At 27.4% G+C, this 24,659-nt stretch overlaps 1 protein-coding gene and 1 long non-coding RNA gene across 3 annotated transcripts in view; one reads left to right on the top strand and one right to left on the bottom strand.

Moving 5' to 3' along the window:
- The window catches only part of LOC142321111 (uncharacterized), a 66,880-nt gene extending 63,035 nt beyond the window's left edge, over nucleotides 1-3,845 (top strand). The window contains exon 4 of the long non-coding RNA XR_012755586.1: nucleotides 3,629-3,845. This is a non-coding gene — a long non-coding RNA (uncharacterized LOC142321111). The remainder of the gene's footprint in view (nucleotides 1-3,628) is intronic.
- Nucleotides 1-24,659, bottom strand: part of for (cGMP-dependent protein kinase for) — a 617,480-nt gene that overhangs the window by 14,957 nt on the left and 577,864 nt on the right. For both annotated transcript variants that reach the window (XM_075359091.1, XM_075359082.1), the window contains 5 exons: nucleotides 23,426-23,520; nucleotides 20,173-20,319; nucleotides 8,634-8,781; nucleotides 4,908-5,071; nucleotides 2,545-2,722 (listed from right to left, as the gene is read on the bottom strand). In XM_075359091.1, coding sequence (XP_075215206.1) covers nucleotides 2,545-2,722; nucleotides 4,908-5,071; nucleotides 8,634-8,781; nucleotides 20,173-20,319; nucleotides 23,426-23,520 — 732 coding nt within the window. The remainder of the gene's footprint in view (nucleotides 1-2,544; nucleotides 2,723-4,907; nucleotides 5,072-8,633; nucleotides 8,782-20,172; nucleotides 20,320-23,425; nucleotides 23,521-24,659) is intronic.

Below are 24,659 nucleotides of genomic sequence, written 5' to 3'. Positions count from 1 at the left end.
CAAAAAATTAACTAACACAAGGAGTCCCATAGACAACCTCCAGAAAAGAAACTACTCTATTGTCATTACATTCAATATAGTCCTCACAATAAATAATAACAATTAATTAGTAATAAATTATTTCTCATAAAAACTGAATACACATTTAACAGATTAAAAGAAACAACATGTACATATATAACAAAAGTAATTGAATACAATCTTTTCCAGCTTATTTAGTTAAAGTAAAACAGATTGATTGTGTATACTATACATCTATTATGAATCTGTAGCAAATAATACTGTAATACAATTATTTTACTTAAACTGAGTACACATTTGAAGATAAAACTTATTTAATTACATGCAAGATTGTTCAACAGTAGTCACTGAGTAAAGTTTTTCTTCATACACAATTAACTAAACTGAACCGAACTCACTAAAAGGGAAAGAAAATTCTTGCAAATGTGTAAATAGAAGAAACAAAAAGAAAAAACCAAGAAATTAGGTGCTCCTGAGGTTTGCCTGTGTGGGAGTTACCAGCCCTTACAATTATAAAAAAAAACTGAATAGAATTAATTAATTAACAATTAATAACATAGCATCTATTGTCTTTAGCCCATTCCTGAATTCAAACTGATTTTTACTGAGAAAATTAATTTTAATTAAGTAACTTGATAACCTAATCCTAATCAATTTATCAAGAATCTTGGCAAAAACAGATTAAAGAGTAATAGGCTTGCAGTTGTAGGAAGTCTTTGCTTCCACATTTGTAAATTGAGACAACAATAGTTTTTTCAGTTGCTGAGGGTAAACACCGGTGGTCATGCTAAGATTATAAATAAATACTAAAACTTCTGAAATATGCTTGGCTACAATTTTTATCAATTCTTTAAACCTATCAGTACTCAGGGCATTTTTTGACTATAGAGATCTAATTATATATTGTATTTCATAAAGTGAAGTTGCGAAAAAGAGCAGAAAAGAAGAATAATTATTGGGTTGCTGAAATAATAAATTATAACAGATGGATTGATTATTATCTACATTTTTACTGCTACTTTGAGATTCATTAAATATACTTATACCATTAAATTTCATTACATTTATTGGCTATTTCTAGGTTTTTGGTTATAACGTCCCCATTTTCCGTTTGCAATAAATTTATTTCTTTTCAATTTTGTTTTTACCAATAAGATTATCAGTTAAGCTTCATTATTCCTTACAATTTCCTTTTACATGCTAAATGTTTCTTCGCAATAATTACCTTTGGAACATGATATTTCTTGTAGCTTGTTGCGATAATTTATATAATTATTACAGTGTTTCATTATATAGTTTTAAAACATTTTTCTACCATGAGTTTTTTCATGAACACTTTAGCAAATTGCTGTTGAATCAAGGCTTTGGTTCCCGTCTGATGTGCCTTGCTTTTAACACTATTCTTTTGGTTGCTGTTAAACAGAATTTTTAAAAGTATTCAAGAAAGTATTGTAAGTTACATCAATGTCTTTATAGGCATACACAATCCCAGCTTGTTTCAGATAAGACATCTTTAAGGACAACATTATCAATCTGGTTATAATACAGTACTTTATTTATGAAAGTAGAGGAAAGTGGTACATGTAGCATTATCACTGAATGGTCTGTTATATTATAATGTTCAATAGTGGATCTTTCCTGTTAATTTATCATAACAAGTATACAAATTACCAGTGCACAAAACACTGAATTGACTGACACAGATGGGTTCATTAATAAGTGATTCCAAATTGAAGCTAGGCAAGGTGAATTTATAATCATCCATCAAAACATTAGTTTTCAATAAGTCAATGTTTATATCACCTGTATATATGAGAATCCTACCTTTTATAGAAGAGAGATATTCATTGAGTTCATTAATAAACACATTGGCTGGTAGATTATGGAATCTGTAGAAAGCGATGAGGCAGAATTTACAATTATTGACTTCAAGTTAATTTTTATGCCATTTGCGGAAATCAGTGTAATTTTATGAGACTGCACAGATTCCTCATTTTAGATAAACCACAACACCCCCAACTCTAAAATTATCATTACAGTTAGCATAACAGTAATATTATCAGAGATAATGACTTATCACTATATATCCACATCTCGGTAAGTATGATACAAATCTGTAAATTATCTAATCTATTCAATTCAAGAAACAATAAATCAAAATTTTCCCTCATACTATGAATATTCTAAATCAAACACAAAAAAGTTTTACTTGAATCCGTATCTGTTAAGAATGTAGGACACAAATAATTTTTAGATTAGAGTAAGAGGAAACATTTACTTAAATGTAAACTAAAACTAAATACATTAAATGTAAACTAAATAAATACATTAAATATACAAAATGGTAAAACAGAATAAACTAAATAGGTTTACCAGTTAATGTATTTTACGTAAGATACTTTGATAACAATTTGCATATAACTGCTCATGAAAGACACACTTAGTTATTTAATTTTAAATCATAAGAAGTATTCAATTGTGGTTACTTAAATATAAATAAGTAATATAAAACTTATATCACACCATTAATTTTTTGGCAAATCCAAAATCTACAAGTTTAACATAACCGTTGACGTCAAGAAGCAAATTTTCTGGTTTTAAGTCCCTGTATATAATATTCCGTGAGTGTAAGTAATCAAAGGCTTCAACAACACAAGCAGTATAGAATCTTGTGGTAGCATCATCAAAATGACCCTTATCCCTGAAAAAAAGTTAAAATGACAACAGAATAAAATACATATAAAGTAACATACAATTCATTAACAAAATAGTAATAATAGGCTAGAAAAAAAACTAATCTCATATATCATGAAAAATATATAAGAGATATTTAGTATGAAGTTTTTTCTTAACAAGAATCTTTGTAAAAAAAAAGGCCAACAATGTATAATTGTAAACTAGAAATTCACTAAGCATTTATCTGTCACCTATGAAAAAAAATTTGCTATAAAACAGTGGCAGTACTGTGCCAGAAACTTGAAGAGTGTAGTGATTGACTAATACAAATATGTTGCTATATATCACATTCCAAATTGAGGTAATATTCAGTCCTACAAGTAACAGCTTCACTCTTATGATTAGCGATATTTAATATCATTATTCTCACAGAAAGTAACATGTGCCTCTTGCAGCTCAAAAGCATTAAAAAATTACTCTCATAAAAAAGGGTGGGACAGCTACTGTAAAGCAATGAATAAATATATGTATTTTTATGTTGAAAATGCATTATATACTCTTGTCTCAAATCAATTTGTTAAATTTACTAAGTTCTGGAATCAGTTAAAATATCTAATTATTTCAAAAATTCCATAAAATAGGTTATGGCAACAATCCAATAAGACTTACGTGTTTACTAATGGAATGCATCATCCAAAACTAAAAAACACAATTTCTTGAGTACCTTTGTTCAGATGTGAAATCAAGTAATGACTTCCTCTTTGTTTTATAAAGAGTTCTATGAACCGATAATTTCTTATTATTCTTTATCTGATTATTAATGAATGTACTGTTTTTTATTTCTTAATCTTGAACAATTCATCAAATCAGTAACATGTCTCTCTTTATTATTATTATTTTTATTTTTTTCAACCTCTGGGACCACCGTTAGGTATTACATCAAAGGATGAGATGAATGACAATTTTTGTACCATGTGAAAATGCCATGCTTGACCAGAATTTGAACCAAGGACCTCTGGATGAAGGCCGAGACGCTACCATTCGTACCACAGAGGCTGGCATGTCTCATCTTTATTAGGATCCTAAAAGTTAACCTATCTAAAGTTTTAAACAATGTGTAAAATCTTTACTAGTAAGAATTTATAAGGTGTGCAGACTCTATAATATTAAAATAACATGTTCTTTTTTCAATTTAAATAAATTATAGTCTAACCTATAAATATTTTGTTCACTTATTTATGTATCCGCAATTCCAAACAATTCATTAGTTAAGCAGTTAAAATGTACGGCAATAATTGTACAACTTTCCTTCAGTTAGAGGTTCTGTGATCTGGTAAGCCAGTTTCCATGTCTTAATAAGTACAAAAAACCGCTGTGAAAAAAAATTAGATGGATAGAGAGTACAAGTCTTTTATGTTGTAACTGAAAGATGTCTACTTGTTCATTCATAAATATAAAAAGAGATTACACTGCATTCTAGGAAAAATACAGCAGGAGATTAATATTACTTCTGTTTGCTTTTTCAATCCGAATCACTCCCTGCCAAGGTTATTTTTAAACAGCTTCCAGTTTTTACACTTATAGTCAAATTTCTATAAAATCAGTAATAATTTATTATTTATTTTTATATACAATTGTAGATGTTTAGCTGTAGCTCTTAAATACAAGATGCAACTCACAAACACTTTCAATATAGGAAGTAGTACTATTACAATAGACACAAACAACTTAATTTATGACATCACTTAAAAGGCTCTCAAGAACAACTAGGCATACAAGGAAAATATAAAAATAAAGTAGTTTTCTGTGACTTGTTCATTAACCTGAATAAATTATTATATTAGAATGCTAGTAGAAGCTTTACGTAGACCTGATTCAGCCCTCAACATGGTACCTTCTGTCTGTTCATCATAGTGATGGCTTTACAACAAACATTATTATTATTATTATTATTATTATGCTAAAAAAAAAGAAACTAATAAATACATTCTGAACCTCAAGTGTTTATATGGGTTACAGTCATTAAAAAATTGGAAAAGTAGTATAAAACAACAATCTATCCGTTTTGGTTTTATTAATAATAACAAAGCTATGATTCCTCTGCATGGATATATTATATGAACTACATTTTGGTCAACTGAACAAAGCACAAAACTTATAGGTATAAATGAAGAAAAGTAAATCTGAATATAAAATGGATGTTTGTTTACCTGAGTATGGTCCAAAGTTCTCCGCCAAGACATAATTCCATTAACATATATAAGTATTTTCGATCTTTGAAAGTTTTATATAACTTAACAATGAAATCACAGTTAGCTTCTCCCATAATTTCTTTCTCTGACATAATGTGTTGTTGTTGTCGAGTTTCAACAATCTAAAAAAAATAATAACAGTCATATAAAAGAATTTATTATTTTATATAGAACAACTTATATCATTTAAAAAACAACTGATAATAATTTTATAAAGTGAAGTTCCTATACTAACACTCTTTGTAATTAGCATGATGAACCTCTCATCTCATTACACAAGGTGCAGATACTGAATTGTAAAAGTTTCTTACATAAAAATTAAGTTAATTTTACAAACATTATTCTTCTTCAAACAGGTAAAGGTTAGTGGAAAAGATATGTTATATGCATATAAGGTTACTCTCTGTTATATGCATACCATATAACAGAGAGTCCCAATATAAATATTATGGCAGCTTCTAGTTCCAGTATAAATATGATTGCAACATCTTAAGTCCCAGTTTACATATCAGAAGTGCCTTATAAAACCGAAGTTAAAAAATATAGTTGTGATTTTCTTAAATTTATGAATTTTTTTGGCCAATTAATTCCACAACACCTGAAACAACTCACAGATCTTGTAGAAAAATGAAAAGTATAGATCAAATTATATCTTTGGTAAATAGTTCTTATAAATTAATGAAGATAAATAGTGCTAATGAAATGTTCTATTTTGATTGAGTAGCTAGTTTCAGTTGACAGAGCTTGGTTTCTGTCTTGGCTAAAGAATTTTAAAAGAAATACCTTAAAATAAACATTCTCCAAGCATAAATAAAAATAGAGTTAATTATGGTAAACAAATTCTAGATATTAACTAATAAAAATTGGTATAGTTCAAGAACTTTAGAAAAAGTGGAATACCGAAAACCTACAAGTTTATCTCCATTTTAATAAAAACATTCATAATATTTTTATAAGAAAGTAAATCATACTGGTCACAAAATTTTAGTAACAAAAACATAGTGGTTTTCTTGTTTAATATACCCATGAAATAACTTTATGTGAATTATTAAATTATATTAACCAGTTTTATTAAAAAATGTAATAAAACTGCTTTATTTTTCTTTATTTTACTTATGCAATAAATAATGAGTAAAGCATAGAAATTAAATAAAGTAATTTAATCTATATATTTATATATATATAATTTATTTTTTCTCCAATCAACTGCAGCCTTATAACTTTGATAATATCCCTATTTATAATAGAGATGAATTTTGTAATGTGTAAAAAAGACGGGAATCTAAACCCAGAACATTGTACATGAAAAGCAGAGATGCTATCACTATGCCATGGAGGTCAGTCTTTGTGGTGGAATGTTAAGTAGCAATAATAATGATAATAAAAACTATGAGTTAAGCTACAGATATTATACAAATACAAGAAATATACATTGCCATAAACTTTATTTAGAATTTTGGCTCTTGGATTTATCTGTAAGACATTCATATATTAGGTTGGCTTTTTGTGCAATATCTGGACAGTCCCATAGACAGACCTGCAATCCGACTGAGCACCAATAGCATCGGTTGTCCTGCTGAATATTACTAGCATGATGTCATAGACAGAAACAAAGCAGTGACACAAATTACTTTTCCAACGAAGAGAAACATGAGTATAGAGGGATGATCAACTCATAAATGATCTGCCTTCGATCAGTATAGTTTAACATTTCACCCAGGATTTAAGTTAGAATTATTTTAAACAAAGCAGATTTTAGGGTAACAAAAATAGTGAGGAAAATGGTACAGCTCTCTTCTTGTATCATAGTCAAATAAAACTATTTATAACACAGAAATGCACGACACAAAACACATTCAATATGCTAAGATAGTGCAGCCAAACATTATATTTTAGTAGTCTAACTTGTTGTAGCAAATCACAATTGAGAGTTACACAATAAAAATCATTTAACATGATTTGAAAGATTGTGCCAAATTCTGAATGAGAATCTGGTTAAGAGAAAAATTTATTTCCCTGTTGTACCACACTTATTGAGTTTCAAGCAATGAGAAAGATGGTCAGTTGTTGCACTGATGAAATATACTGACAATGACTCAACATTTTTGGGTAAATTGTTACAGATTTTGATTATTAGATGTTTCAGAACATCCCTAGACAGAGATCATAATGGATCAAACATCCTATACTCAAGATAAAACTTTGAAAAATTAGGGTGAAAAACATTTGATTTTTTTACTTCCTTATACGAAGTAAAGGAAGTATTGTGATCGTGAAAAATTTCTGTTTCCAGATTTCAATGTTAATATCCATTTTGATCATCCTTGAATCTATTTTTACTAGTTTCAGTGTGATGTCTGTTTGTACGTTTGTACGTATGTACATATGTATCTCATATAACTCAAAGATGATTAGCCATAGGATGTTGAAATTTTGGATTTGGGCTATTGTAACATCTAGTTCTGTACCATCTCGTTTGCAATCAACTGTACCAAAAGTGTCCAAAAAAAAGCCCAAAATCCCCAAAAATTTGGATTTTAGACGTTTTCTTCTTAACTGCAGTAATAAGCCCTCATTGAGACCTTCTCAACAATATACCATAAGTGATACTTATTTTCATTGGTTCCAGAGTTATAGCCAAATAAAATTTTAATTAATGAAATATTTCAATCTTAGGGGAGGCACATCAGTCCAAATCAGACTTCATCTCCTTTTTTTTAACTTTTTTTTTAAATTTAAATATATTGATTTATTAATAAAATTATTGAACTCTCATTGTAAACAAATTTTTACGATGAATAATAATTCAATAATAACAAGAAAAAAGAAAAAAATATGAAAAATATCAGAAATTTTCAATGAAATAAAATTTTATGTACTTTTAATTTAAAAAAAAAATGTGTAAATTTAATTTAACTGGGATACAAGGAAGTCATGTGTTGTCCACATCAGATTTTTTTAATATCAAAAAAAATTAACAATTAAGTATTCATTCATCAAGGAACTACAGTCATGATGAAGCTGTATGGGGAGGTATTATTATTATTCTGGGGAAATAAACTCATTGGGATGACATGAAATGTTTGAATCCAAAAATTAGTTATTGCACGACAATGTAATCATGGATTCTACTGTAAACATCAGACATTTCTGACTCAAAAAGGAATTAGAGTCACTGAACATGCCTCTATTCTTTAGACATGACCATCTATAGATTACAGTTGTTCACAAAATTCAAAAACACTATGAACGGAATTCAATAACAGTTGACAGAAGACACTCAAGCTGCAGTGACTGACCAGTTCAAAGCATTACCAAAACAGGAGTTATTAAAGAGTTTCTAAACTTAATCCAAAGTTGTAAACAGTATGTTGGCATAACAGGAAGTCATTAAAATACATATATATTATATATATATATATATATATATATATATATATATATATATATATATGTTTATTTACATATAATTAGTCTTATTATTATTTAGTAGTACTAATTTTTAAAGAAAAAACTGAATATATACGAAAAAAATTATAACAAAAGTAAGTTATTGGCAAGATAGAATGCGATGTGAAATTCCTTATCTTTAAAGATTATATACAATTTTTAGAGATATTTGATTTAAATATAACTTCAAAAACTAAAGCAAAGAATACAACTGGCAAAGATATAAAATTTTACCTGGCTCTTTTTCATCTGTTTCAAAGCAAAGGACTGAGATGGATCATGTGCAATTTGTACGAGTTCAACACGACCAAATCCACCAACTCCAAGAGTAGCTAATATAGTTAAATCTGATAAACGTAAATCTCTGAACTCTTTACTGATCCTGGAAATATAAATAGTATGTGAGTAGTTTATTCTCTTTAAACTTCGATATTGGAAGACAAATTATAAGTTTACATAAAATAAAGAACAAATTATAAAATATTAAAAATATTTACAATATAATTCACTTTTATCTGTACACATCATTACAACATACATTTATAAAAACATACAGTTAACACAGAAAAATAATATCAACTAAGCTGTACAATCAGCTTTTGCAGCAAACATTTATTTAATAAATGTCAAATGAAAAATACAATTATATTTATATTATGTAATCAAAACATATTTTACATAATATGATATAGCTTTCTTTTTTTAATATATCATTTTTATTAAAATACAAACAAATATGTCATTTAAAAAATTATTTAGGTATAATGAAATAAGTCATTATTTAAAATCTGACTTATTTCTTACACCTAAATAATTTTTAATGATTATTTAAAATATCATTCAAGCATCAAAAAGATGGTCACAGTGCATGCCGTCACTTGTAGACTCTCATTATCTTACAGAATGTTTTTAACTTCTTCTTAACACTATACATTTATAGAAATAAGATTAGACATTAAGAACAATATTAACTAGACTTTACTCAATTATTAATTATGCTATAAAAAATTAATAAGATAATCTGGAAAAGGGAGATGAGAATGATCAATTTTTCAAATTCTCTTTTTTATGAGTAGATATAATAAGATTTTTTATTTATAATGAAAAAAATATAAGGCAATGTTGAAAATCAAACCATTGGTGTTCATTACAGCAGCCAGTAACTTGAACTTAATAATTTCAGATTAATTTGTGTTACTGACTCGAATTATAAAATCAGTTTTCCAATATCATAAATTTCATAAGTACATTAGTGATTTTTACCAAAATGATTAAGTGAGTAGTGGACACTTTTTGAATAGTGGATGACTGAAGTGGTAAAGTAAACATAATTAAAATTCCTAATTCTCTTGTCTGGTGTTAATGTCAGACTTAAAATCAGCCGATCTACATTATCACCACTGAATCACCAAATGAACTGAAGAGACAACTGTAGACATTTTCATAATGTGTTTTGCTGAAGAGTACCTCATATAAATATATACAAAGGTAGGGAAAAGTTGAAACTTTTATTTTCAAAAAAAAATCCTGAGAATGTAATATTATTTAATAATGTGTTTATATATCTTTTTTGTAGATGCATTGTTGATTTTCTCATATAAAGCACACTATATTTCCCTCAGTTAATTTAAAAAAAAATTTGCTATCTTATAACTAACTGTAATTTATGGGACCAACTGCAATATATATTTTGATGTTACTGATAAATTATACAATGTAGAGAAAGGCAGAAAAAATATATATAATATATACAAAGTTTATAGAGAAGCTGAATTTCTAACAGTTGGATGTTTAAATATTATGACATGATTTATTCTTGATTTAATTTTTTAACTAGATAAAATAAATCTTAGTTTTACGCTTATATCATACCGATGACTTAATGTAATTTTATAAACTGGAAAAATAAATTTCATCCTAAAACTCATTTTATGTTTAAAGAAAGAATAGTTTACAGTAAATACAAATAACGTGATTGCAAGGACCACTCTTCAAAAACAGTAAAATGCATATTTTGTTTTCATAAACAAAATTTGTCACTATGGTGATGAAGAAAAAACATATGGAATTAAACAAACCATAATAAAAAACAAATTTACTATACTGGTGAAATTGTAATTATTGCAATACTACGCTGTTATTTTATTTACAGTATTTATTTTTTATTTTTTTGGACTGACAGTCTCAATTAATAATTAATACCAAAGTAATTACTACATCCTTCATACTAAATTAATTAACCGTCATTCTTTACATTTTACCCTTCCATTTCCACTAATTTGGACCTTTTAATATACAAAGGAGGGCAAAAAATAATGGGTATTTTTTTAAAATTGACTGATAAATTATTGTAGTAAAGTTATATGCAGATACTCTCCAAAAACACATTATAACAATGTCTACAATTGTTTCTTCTGTTCACCTTGTTGCAATCATGGATATTCAGCGATGATAATGTAGATAGATCTTCCAGTATAAGATATTTTGGAAGTGGTCATTCAAGCTATTTAATAAAATTAAAGTACAAAACCATACCACTTTATCACATAATTAGGAATAATATATATTTACATTTCCACTTTAGTCATCCACTGTTCAAAAAGTGTCTACTGCTTACTTAATCATTTTGGTAAAAATCACTGATATACTTGAGTATTTTATTTTATTATTAGAAAACTGTTTTTATAATTGTCAGTGTTAACGATTGTAGATTAGTTTTTGAGTTACTGACTGTTGTACTGAAACATCAGCGGTTTGATTTTCAACTATGGCTTATAATTTTTTCATTATAAATAATCCGTCTTATTATATATCCTCATAAGCAAGAGATTGGAAAGATTGATCATTCTCATCTCCCTCTCCAGATTAATACTTTATATTAAGTTATATAGTGTACTATAAGTTTATGCTATAAAATTATAGTATACTGTAAGTTAATTTATAGCATATATTGACTGAGTCAGATAATTAAGTCAACACTGATTTATCATTTCCATAACCTAAATTAATTTATAATTTAGTAGACTGACTGCCTACATTAAGGAAAAAATTCTAGCAGTATAAATTTTCTTCATTCCAGCAGAGAAAACTGAAAAAATTATCTGCAGAAAGGTTCAACATAATCTAGTTCAAAACATTTTCTCAATAAAAAACTATTTATCAAGTAAGCCTTCCAAATGAATACCACAATTGGTGATTCAATGATTTATGCTAATCGAAATTGATGAAATTTGTGAATAAGTTGAATATAAGCAATTGACATAATGAATTATGTTGACTTTGCGAATAACAAAATCAGATAATTTTTACACTTCATCACAAGAAGTTATGAAAATACTGCTTGGCATTTCTTTTTGATTAAGATAAATAGAAGGGAAATTACTAGGCTGTGTAAATTTACAAAGAAAAATGGAAAAAAAGATCTTAGGTGTCATCAGAAAAAGAGGGTGTCATTTGACTAGTCTGATGTTATTCTCTGATATTGTTTATTCTATGCAACCCATTTAACCGCAACATATTTACTACATCCTAGGTTATCTATTTTATATGCTTCAAACTGCTTGACAAATTTACTTTTACTTTCTAAATTTCACCAAAATAAATAAACCTGTACGTTTTATAACATATGTTCCAAAAACCTAATTCTTCCTTTTACAGGAATTTTCCAAAATTTATTTCTTTTCTTGTTTTATAACCTTTTCACTTCAAATTTCTTCAACCCAACTAATTTTAAACATAGTTTTTCTCTTAAAATACTCCTGGTGAGAATTGGTACTAAGAACAAAGTCAGTCAAAAGTTAAATCTAACTGTAATCTACAACTTCCTAACTTATACTGATTGAGAAAGAAAAGCAATTCTGTTATTTATGGATTGTCAGTCTCAATAATAATTAATACCAAAGTAGTTACTTCATCCTTTAAATAACTTTGGTCCTACATAATATGGCTTACATTAAAATTATCCTCTTTCGATTTTGGCAAACCTATTTATTATATTTATTCCATTATAATGATGAGTATCTAAATTTCGTTTAAATTCTATCTGCTAACAACTGATGATTGCTTCATAAAAAAATAATAACTGTCATTAATTGTAGATCATATATCTCCAATAATGTTCTTTAATAATCTAAAAGCTGTTTCTAAATTTTATTTATTCGATGATCTCAAGCAGAATTTTTAATTGGTAATCAGTTAACTGGTTTGATGTTATTCTCCATTATTTTTATTCTACGCAAATCTTTTAATATCAACATATTCACAACAATCTACATTTTCAATAATCTTTTTCATATATTCTAATTTTTGTCTTCCTCAAGAGTTTATACCTTCACATTCTTTCATTACCTATTTAATTAAATCTGAATGGCTTAAATACATGACCCACCAACCTGGTCTCTCTCATTACAAGATTTAGCCAAAATTTCTCTCCTTAAGACCTCTTAATTTGTATTTTATCAACCCATTTAATTTTTACCATCCTTCTGTGAAAAATTCCATTTTAAAGGCCTATATTCTTTTCCTTTTTAATTTTTCATTTGTTTTACACCTAAGGCACTTTTTCATGCCACAAAAAAAAAATTTGAACAAAATTTTTCAAATCAGAAATCTGTACCAGATGCTAACTGACTTTTCTCCATAAAATCTCTACTTGCTTATTCCAGTTTGCTTTGATCTCTAATTTACTTTACCCATTCTTTGTAATTTTACTCCTTAAACAGAAAAATATTTCTCTCCCATCAATAAATCCATCCAAAATTTCTTCTAACAGTATTGTAAGTTCATTAAAAAAAAAGAAAAGAAAACTAATTTTTGATGAATTAAAATAATAAATCATCAAATTAAATCATGATTTTGGGTTTGGCTTAGACCCAGTAACATAAACATTTGTAAGAAATATAACTGAAAACAGAAATTAATATTTTACAAAAGCACTTTCATATAACTGAAACAACATCAATACTGTAAGAAAAACATATCTAACTAGGTTAAAAATTGTCAAGAACAAAATTCCATTAAAATGTAATAAGTTAAAACACAGAAGGGTATAATAATATATAGTGTAAGGATTTCAAGCACTTTAAAATAACCAAAGTAAATAAGCTGTAAGAATAATACTGACTAAACAAAAAACAATGATCAAGCACATCACATCAATACATGCAGCATTTCTTTTTTTTTACACTAAATTGTCACAAATAAAACAGCATCACTATTTTATACAACTGAGCATATGCAATTTGATTCCTTTTTGTCTTAAATCACTTACCAAATAGATTAGATGATTTAATCCTAAATCCTACTTGATGCATGATAAAAAAAGAATTTATCTTCTATAAAAATGTTATTTTTTATACATATTTGTTACATCATTTATATATATATATTTTTTTTTCAAATAAGGAAAACATTTATAAGGATTACAAATAATTAACATAACAAAAAAAAAATCTATATTTTTCACGATCAGGTTTTTAACACAACTGACATAACATGAAAATAAATTATAATATCAAATTCACAGTTTACTGCGTTCAGTTTTTTAAAACAAGATAAAATTTACATTTTATTAAAAATTAGTTTCTGACACTAGCAGGAAATTCTGAAATCTTGAAAATACAAAATAATTTAAAAAAAAAGTTATTACAAATTGTCATTTATTTATAATTTTACATCATTTTATTCTCTAGGTAATATGTTTGTATGTTAAGTGGTGTAACTGTAGCAGCTGAAGGTGACCTGATATACCACCCTCAAGAATAACAGACACCTTATGCTAAACTTACAGGGAAAAGAGGAATGAAGTGGTTTCCCATTGCACTGAACAAATGTACTTTTGTTTTCACTGAATCAAATATACTGTTGCATATCAGCATGCGAAGCCCAATGAAATGCATGTGATAATTAATCCTAGTGTTGATGATACCTTCACTCTATTTCCCACAGGAATTAGCTATACAGATACATCCTTACTCTCAGAAAAAGAGATTCCTACAGTGTTTCTGATACCTCAGTGCTTTACATTTATCACAGTCACAAAAAGGACTGAGACAGCTATTGCAAACCAATAAATTAACATACTTCTTTCTACTGAGAAACACTGCATTATATTGCATTTGCATTACCTCTACTCAGCAGAAGATGTAAGTAGCAAAGGTAATAGTTTCATAAACCACGTCTTATTATGCTTGCATGATAGTTTCCTAATGCACTAAATTATATCTTTTCTTATTTATTTTTTAAAGAGTTAAATAAATTTGAGTAACATCTGCTATGTTAATTCCTTTTATTCTGGTATCTTACAAAAATCATCAATGAAAAAAAAAATTAAAAATTATATGAAACACACACACACACACACACACACACACACTTACACACACACACACTCACACAAATCATTATTAATATATTTAATTAATTTGTTGTATAAGCTGGTGTTATGTCAATTTTTTGTAAAATTTAGCAATTTTATGACTATGGTGTGTATTCATTTTTTTATATATATTTTTTCAATTTTATTAGGCAATAATTTTATATTGTTTATTGTATTAGTTTTATTTTTTATTCCTCTATATAATTTATTTATTGTATTAATACCATAACCATTTATATAGGCAATATTTTTAATTATTTAAATTTCTTTATTTAGGGAATCTTTATCATATTTATATAATGTATGGCTCTATATAAGACTGCATTGAAAACAGCCATTTTTTGGGACCATGGATGGAACGAATTATGATTAATTATTGTGACATTTAAAGATGGTTTACAAAATATTTCTAAACAAATATTATTTATTTAATTGTTATATATTTTTATGTCCAAAAAATTTAAACAATTGTTATTTTCTCTTTCCATAGTAAATTTTATATTTTTATCAATATTATTAAATTTATTCAAAATTATATAGGATTCGTTTTGATTGTTTTCATTATATATATATATATATATATATATATATAAATATATATTTATGGTATCATTGACATACAGTGCCAGATTTACCTTGGACGAGGCCCCAAGCAAATCAATATTTTTGAGGCCCCCCTCAAAAATGGTTTGCATGAGAAACCAATTTTAAAAGATACTGTCATTATAATCTATGCTATAAATATAAATGAAGCTTTTACATAATTGAAGATAGCAATTACAATTATACATAAAGTTATAAAAGTAATGTAAAGTATTATAAATATATTCTTTATTTTTTGTTAATTTTACTTTTATTTTTCAAAGTTTTTTACTTCGAGGCCCCTGTCAAAGTGAGGCCTCAAGCAGCTGCTTGTTTTGCTTTATGGTAAATCCATCACTGTTGACATACTCTTTGTATAAAATTACATTATGTTGTGTTAAGATTTGTTTGATAGAATTATCTTCTAAAAATTGTAGATATATTTCTGAAATAATTGTTGATAAATGTTCTCATGTTGCTAAACCAAATGGCTGTTTATAATATTGATCGTCAGAAGTAAAAAAAAACTACATTTACTGGTCAGGTGAATAAGGCGGATAGTCTAACACTGGGATGTTATACTTGGCTAGAAAAGTCTTGACAGACAATGCAGTGTGAGCTGGTGCATTGTCCTGATGAAGAACCCATGACTTGTTCCCCAACTCTGGTCGTTTTTTTCTTTTTTTGTCAACTCCTACAATTTCAGCAATCACACAAATAGTTAACCAAAGGTCAGGTTGGATCCAGTTATCAATTTCTTCAATATTTTCATCTGTTTTTGATGTGGAAGGGCGACCCGAACGAACATAATCTTCAACATCTTCTCGGCCAACTTGGAAATACTTAAACCACTCAAAAAACTGCACACATGATAAACATTCATTGCCATGTACTTTTTTTAACAAAAGATAAGTTTCAATAGTGGTTTTTCCAAGTTTCATATGACATTTCATGACAATTCTTTGCTCTAATAAAACGGTTATCATTTTTTTGACAAAGCAAAAAAACAGATGTTATCCAAATGAAGGCCATGACCAGACTAATATGTCTACAGAAACTGGAGTGGCAACAATCGAAAGAGAAGGCTCCACCCTACACTGCTGTTGGTCATATGAATTTGGCACATGCACAGTTCTTCTGTAGCAGTATTACTCTCGTTATTTAATAGCCACACCTCGTAATGCTATTTAATACAAGGAGTATATCAATGATACCATAATTATATAATGAAAACAATCAAAACGAATCCTATATGATTTTGAATAAATTTAATAATAGTGATAAAAATATAGAATTTACTATAGAAATAGAAAATAACAACTGTTTAAGTTTTTTGGACATAAAAATATATAAAAACAAAATAAATAATAAGATTAGTTTAGAAATACTTTGTAAACCATCTTTAAATATCATAATAATTAATCATAAGTCGTTCCATCCAAGGTCCCAAAAAATGGCTATTTTCAATGCACTCTTATAAAGAACCATACATTATATAAAATATGATAAAGATTCCCTGAACAAAGAAATTGAAATAATTAAAAATATCCCCCATATAAGTGGTTATAATATTAATACAATAAATAAGTTATATAGAAGAATAAATAATAAAATTAATACGATAAACAATGTAAAAGTATTGCCTAATAAAATTGTAAAATTTATGTAAAAATGAATACTTGCTGATAGTCCATAAAAATACTAAATTTTACAAAAAAACTAATATAACACCATCTTATACAACAAATAACAAATTAATTAAATACATTAATAACAATTACAGTAAAACATTAAATATTAACAATTGCAACTTTAATAAACAGGGAGTTTACAGTCTTTGTGAAAATTGTGATATGAAATGCACTGGTATGACCAACCGTAGATCTACTATATGTATAAAAGAACATATTAATAGTATTAAAAATAATAAACCTGAAAATTGTAATCATACTACACATACTTTAGATAATAATCATACCATAATCCAAATACATTTATGAACATTTTAAATATTTCTTTTAATTATTTTAATAGAAAAATTAATTTAATTATTATTTTTTTTAGAAAAATTCCATATTTATAGTAATCATGAAAATCTTTAATGAACAAAAAATTTTTCAAGAAAGAGATAATGGATATAATTAATTAAATATCATTAATCCTTATAACATGGTTTCTGTTAATTTCATTTTACTCCACCAGAGTAGATTTTACATTTTAATTCAGTATACTGATAATATCCATACAGTCATGACTGTTATTTTATTATAATCGTGACTTTATTTTGTAATATTTTAATTCTCCTAACAATGGTTTAAGAACCAAAAAGGTCTTGGGAGATTTTATTTTTTAATTGCTGGTATGTTGGATTTATTCATTTTTATTTTATTAGATCATATCAGCAGAAACCATGTTTAAGAAATTAAAAATATATATTAACTGACCTCAAAAAATAATAAACATTTTTGTGTAGCTGTAATAAACAGATTTATTGTAATTTTATTATTATTATTAAAAAAAAATATGTAAAAAAATAAAAGACATGTGGAGATTGGTAATATAATAACTAATTTTCCTAAGTTTTAGTTTCATGAATATCTTTTAACATTCATGAAATAAAAGTGCAAATACACATGGAAAACAAATTACAGACAATCAAAACAAAACAAAACAATTACAGACAATCAGATGTAGATTTTTTCTCTTATACTTTTTTCTAGTTTGGTTTTCTGTTTTACAGGTTCTGTTTTTTTTCACGATATATTATCCTGCACCTTTTTTTATTCATACTAACCAACATTTCAGTATTCCCCTTACTCATCATTCACAAATTCAGAGTTTGTTTTCTTATAATTACCACTGTGATACGTTGTAATACAAACTTCACAACAAATACATCTTTCTTTGTAAATGCCCAAAATTTTTTTCTTTTTTTAATGATGTACATCATTTTAACTCAACAGTTTTCATTTACTCAACTTCCTCATCTTTATCAAGTATTAGTATTTGATCTTTATCTTATACACTCAAACCTCTCTAATTAGAATCTTAAGGGACCAGTATTTTTTTCCAATTTAGGGAGTTTTCTATTTAGAGTGGTAAAATAATGAAACTCAAAGGTTGTACAGAAAAAATGTCATAACTGAATAAAAATGTATGTTAATCTATAATAAAGTACTACAGTACTAAATTACATTAGAAAAGACAAAATATGTGTAGTATTACGTAAAAAAAGAAAACAAATGAAATACAGTACCTTTAATTATTTCTTGAAAAAAAGTCTAACTTTTTTTTTTGAGTTTTCTTCTGGCAGATTTGAAAATCAAGGGCATTTTCAATCTTTACTAATGCACTAAATACATCAACTTCTACTTTGCTTGAACTTTCAAAGAATGTTCGAAGGTTATTTATTGCTGATTTTGTGTCTTTTGCTGTAATTGTAATTTCTACTTGTTCTGTTGTTTTTTCTTCATCAGAATCCTTATCAATGGTTGAATTTGACATAGGCAAGATGATATCATCATTGGTTGGAGTGGTACTAACTGCAATATCATCATCAAAATGTGCAAACAAGTCAAATGAAATTTTGTCTATACTAATGTTTGGACAAATTACAAATGTGTAATTTGTAATATGTTTTACAAATTACACTCCATTCTTCTTCTGAAATTGAGAAAGGGTCTACAAATTCATCTTGATTTTTTCCGGATGAAAATCCACAAGTTTTGAGGCAATTAACAATTGTTTTTAGGCACACATTCTTTCATGCCTTGTCAGCAAAACGTACAGCCTGTAACAGGCTGCCATCTGTTTCCTGCCATCTTCAATATCTGCTATAATTTCACGCACAAATTTTCTATAGAGAGTTTTAAAATTTTTTATAATTCCTTGATCAAATCCTTGAAATTTTTAAATAAAGGAGGTGATTTAATTTGATTTAGAGAGAAATTTTCAAGGGGACAAAGTAAACATTCAATTTAGGAAGTTATTTAAATTACGGAGGTTCGATTTAAGGAGGTTTGACTGTATTATATTTCAACTGTTTCTTTATTTTAACATTTTTTTCTGAAAATTCTAATCTCATAATTATATTAGAGTGCACATTTTTCCATCTTTTCAAAAATTCCCCTTCTACTCAATAAGATACTTTGTCAATCATATGCTTCCCTTACAATTGCTGATTTTACTTCCCTTTAGCTTCACTAACCTTACATTATCTTTGTTACACAATACTTATGCCAAACTACATTATTTAAGCTGATTATTCTAGTAGTTACATACAAAATGTTCAAGCCCTTTTTATACTTTCATTCTCTTTCTATTTAAGTTCATATTCTCTTCACTTTAGTTCCAAATAGTAAAAACACCTTGTTTGAATCCTTTAACTTTTGATCAATTGTATCATGTTATCAGCAAACCTTACACATATTGTTTTCTTTCTTTTATGCTTTTAATTCCCAATAAAATAATTATTTTGTAAAATTTAATTGTAAATTGTAGTGCATTCACAGGCAGCCAAGTTACAGTTAATTATAGTTAATCCAGTGTCAGCTGTCATTTCTGTGACTAAAATATTCCAATCAGATGGACATTTCAATCTATTTAAAAGTAAATGTACTATAATGTAGATTTGAACCAGGGTTCTACAGTAGTGTAAAACAGTTGTAATAACTGCATAAAGAAATTTTTTAATAAAAGCTGAAAACATACATATATAATTTAACATAAATGAACCTGAAAAATATGTTTAGTATAATATATAAATTTTATCTATTCCAAAATTTTAACACAAAAGAATAACAAAAGAAGACGGACCTTCTTCTTTCAATTCCTTCATCCTTGTAACGTGTACGGATCTCATCAAGACTGGAGATGAGCTGATTAAATGTTTCTCTATCAATCACTAAACATGTTACGCCCTCAGGATCATCTGCTACTATGTTAGCAGTTCGTAAGTCATCACTGAAAAAAAATTGTAATAATGAATAAGTAAAAATAAATTAAATCTTTATCACAATAAATCACAACACTAACAGTATAATTATTTCACTAATTATATTCTATAACTAAATAAACATAACAATATAAAAAAAAAATTGTTATAAACTTTCAATTTGCATCTTTTAACAAATCTATGCATTTAAAACTTCAAGTAACACAGTGTCAGAGTACCAAAACTGAACAAAGAAAATGTCCACAAATTTGTTGATATATAGTCAACTATTTATGAAATAGAAAAAAAGCATTGGATAAATTAAAAATAATTATATACTTTTTATTGTTTTGTAAATCATGCCAACTCCTATGAACATAAACTGCTACATTAACATTTCTATCATAAGTAATCAAATTTAAAAAAAAATTTTTGTTTTAAATCAATATAATGAAAATTGTTTCATTAGCATAAACTTTGAAGAATTCATGATTGTGTATACCCTTTCTTTCTTTTCCTGTTTAGCCTCCGGTAACTACCGTTCAGATAATACTTCAGAGGATGAATGAGGATGATATATATGTATGAGTGTAAATGAAGTGTAGTCTTGTACATTCTCAGTTCGACCATTCCTGAGATGTGTGTGGTTAATTGAAACCCAACCACCAAAGAACACTGTATATACCCCTTACCATTTAGAATACTTTTAATTTCTATCAAAAAAATACTAAATAAATTTCTTATACAATAATCTAGCAGCATACATATAAAGTTTATCCAATAAATTAAAAATATTTTGAATTGGTACATAAACTTCACAACTGGTGGATACATAATTTGCTAATATGTAATTGCAGAATTGAGAAGCAAGTGTACCAAATAAAAACAAAATAAATGTTTGGTCATTGCAGGGTTTGTGTATCAAGAAATTTCTTGAAAATTTGGCACTTTTATTTTAAATTAGCAATTTTTATACGCAAAACTTGATCTAATAATTTTATTTAACATTTTTAAAAATAATTAAAGAAATTTGAAATTTAAAAAAAAATTGTTTGAAAATTAAGTCTTTTAAATCAGAGCTAAATAAACTGGTTTACACATTTTAAAAATTGCTTGATTCAACCAATAATAATTCTCACTCATTTTAACTGTCCACTTCTAAAACTACTATTACAGAAGTAATTCAATTTAATTATTGTTTTAATTGTTCATGTAATTGCTGAAAAAATAAATGTTTTATAACTCAATATTTCTCATGATGATATTCTAAAAATAAAATCGAATAAAAATTTAGACATCAAGTTTCCATGCAGCCAAATTTACATATCAACTATTGAATAATAAATACAAGAAAACATTAATCTTGAAGTAAGCATTTAAAATGGTTTAATAAGGATTGAAATTTAATAAAAAAAACTTAATGTTAGAGATGATATATGAAGTTAAAACAACTTCAGTCAAAATTCAGTGAGTGTCTTAAGGGCCACAATAACAATAAAATAAAATAAAAAATACACATAATATATGTCAATATCAATATGTACCGGGTTTTTTAAAATTCTAATAGCAACTGGTTCATTTCTATTTATTTTACAAGATACAATAGAAAAAGCGATTTTCTTGATGTAATGAAATGTTTATACGAAGAGGCTCTAATAAAACTCCTATGTTCAAAGGGAAAACTGATGGATGCTTCATAATGACAATAAATTAATCAGACACTACTAAATAATCTATCAGTTTCAGGTCAAATGTAAGATAATAATAATTCTACTCCCTCCTCACTCACACATTTCAGTATCAGCAGCTCTTTTCATTAATTTAGTACAAAAATTATATAGAAATGGATACTTTGTGTCTTACAGTCTAATAAAGAAAGATTCACTTAAGAAATGGCATCATCTCCAATAAAGCATTTCAGAAATGTTTTCAAGAAATTTAAAAGTCCTGGCAGAAGTGTACACAATATCTTCCTTTGGCTTTTAATAGTCAAAATATATCTTTAAAATAGGAAGAAAAAAGCTGACAATGCAGTTGTAGGACTTTCCCGCCACACGGGTTTTTTTCTGATGCACGGCTTACACACACACACAGCTTAATTTAAAACATTTATCATCTTATTTAAAAATAATATTTTTTTTGTTTATTTAATTCAATGATTCTAACTAAAGTGTGCATGCATACTGTATTTCATTTGCGCAGATGTGATGGTACTAATGGCCCCTTTCAATACTTTCTTACACTTAAAAAAGTAGAATTAAGTAAATGAATGTTATTCATTTACTTAATTTTACCACTCACCTGTGATGTTACAAAATAGCTGGTGCCAGAGGCAAAACAGAAAAAGAAAGAAGACGACTAGCAGCTGCACATCAATGCTACACTATCGCTCCTTGTGGTGAGAGGGGTTACTAATGACACACTGTACCCACTTAGCCACTACTTTATTTAGAGCAATTTGTTTAGGTTGGGGTGCAATTTTGCAAAAATCCTTTTTTGGAAATATTATTTTTTACTTGTTAACAAATGTGCCTAAGAAAAACAAGACCTTAATTAGAGGAAATCTTGAGATACTCAGGGTGACCTTGCTGTACAGCCTCACTCCTTGATCTTTTAAGTTGAAAATTTAATGGCATTAATGCCCCTTAAATTAGTATTTTGGGGTAATAAGTCAGTTTTAGGAACTGATTACATTTTGACATTTGTAAATGATGTCATGAATTCATTACATGTTATTCATAAACATAAGGTTATACTGAAAATAAATTTTATAATGAGTTTGGAGTCACATCATTGACAAACTTGAAGTATTCTAATCATTTTCTATGTAACATTTTGTACTCATTATTATGTTATATTATGCATTCTATGTACTGAAACACTATTCAAATTAGCGATAATAATCTACCTAAAATAGGATGACATTTACCAAGTAAAAAAAGGAGAAATCAATAAAAAAAAAACGATATTCTAATACGTCACAATTTTAACTACAAACTTAACTTGAATACTATACAACTGGAAAATTAAATAACAAAAAGAAAGGAGGTATTAATTAATATTTATTTTTTAGCTGGATAAAAAAGATGAATGTAGCTGGATAAGAAAAATTAATGAGAAAATTAATATCATTACCCTTGTAAAGCTTTTTCTCCAAAGAAATCTCCTTTTCGTAACTGCCTAATAAATTTTTCTTCTGTGGAATTAGGTTGTTTCATAGTAACTTTAACCTGTAAAGAATTATACAAAATTATTATTAAACATCTGAATTATTCAAAAAATATTTACTATCTATTGGTTGTGAACTATCAATCATACTTCACTTAAAAATTTATAATTAACGTGAAACAAAGTGCATAAGACTTATAACCTCAACTGTATTAACAGATTTCTAATTACTTACATGAGGTGTGATTGGAAAGTTTTAAGAGGAACTTGTAATTTCAAAATGGCAGTACTTACAGGCTGTTATGATGGATCACCTTCAAAGCTATCCCCTTCAGACTGAACATGCCAACTCCAACGATGTTTCCACTTTTTGAAGCATTCCTAAAAACTTTCTTTCTTAAGGGTGTTAAGAATCCTCTCTGCATTTACCTGGATATCTTCAATTGAGTCAAATCGGTTCTCTCTCAGTGAAAATTTCAATTTAGGAAGCAGGTATAAGTCAGCAGGAGTTAAATCAAGGGAATAGGGAAGTTGCAGTAGCACAGGAATTTGTCATTTGGCCAAAAATTCCATGATGTAAATGCATGATGAGCCGGTGTGTTGTCGTGGTAGAGGAGCCAATTCTTGTTTTGCCAGAGTGCAGGTCTTTTCTTCTGCAAATTTTCATGCAAATGCTGAAAATACTTTATAGTATTCCTGGTTGACTATCTGCTCCACAGGAGCAAATTCCTAATGTATGATATTTGTAAAATCAAAGAAAACAACCAACACTGTCTTCACATTTGACCGACTGTTGCACTTTTTTTCGGTCGTGGGGAACTTGGACCATTCCACTGTGATGATTGTGCCTTTGTTTCTGGGTCATATCCATAATCCCACACTATTCATTGTCTGTAATTATCCTATTTAACAAATCCTGATCAGTTTCAGCCTGATTAATCAGTTTTTAGGTCACCTTAAGTTGGTGTTGTTTCTGCTGGTCTGACAACAATCTCAGAATGAATTTTGCGGACATTCAACGCATATTAAAATCTTCAATTAAAATTGATTGAACCACCTAGAAGTTTAATTTCAGTCCATCAATCATCTCCCTAATTGTAAATCAAGGTCAGAGGACACAAGATCGCAAACTTTCACAGTGTGTTTGTTGATTTTTGAAGTGGAAGGCCAGCCAGACTGGGGTCATCTTCTACTGATTTCG

The sequence above is a fragment of the Lycorma delicatula genome, chromosome 1 (genome assembly GCF_047948215.1).
Source record: "Lycorma delicatula isolate Av1 chromosome 1, ASM4794821v1, whole genome shotgun sequence".
Classification (NCBI taxonomy): Eukaryota; Metazoa; Arthropoda; class Insecta; order Hemiptera; family Fulgoridae; genus Lycorma; species Lycorma delicatula.
The sequence above is the reverse complement of the archived record's forward strand: the minus strand, read 5'-3'. Positions and strand labels throughout refer to the sequence as shown.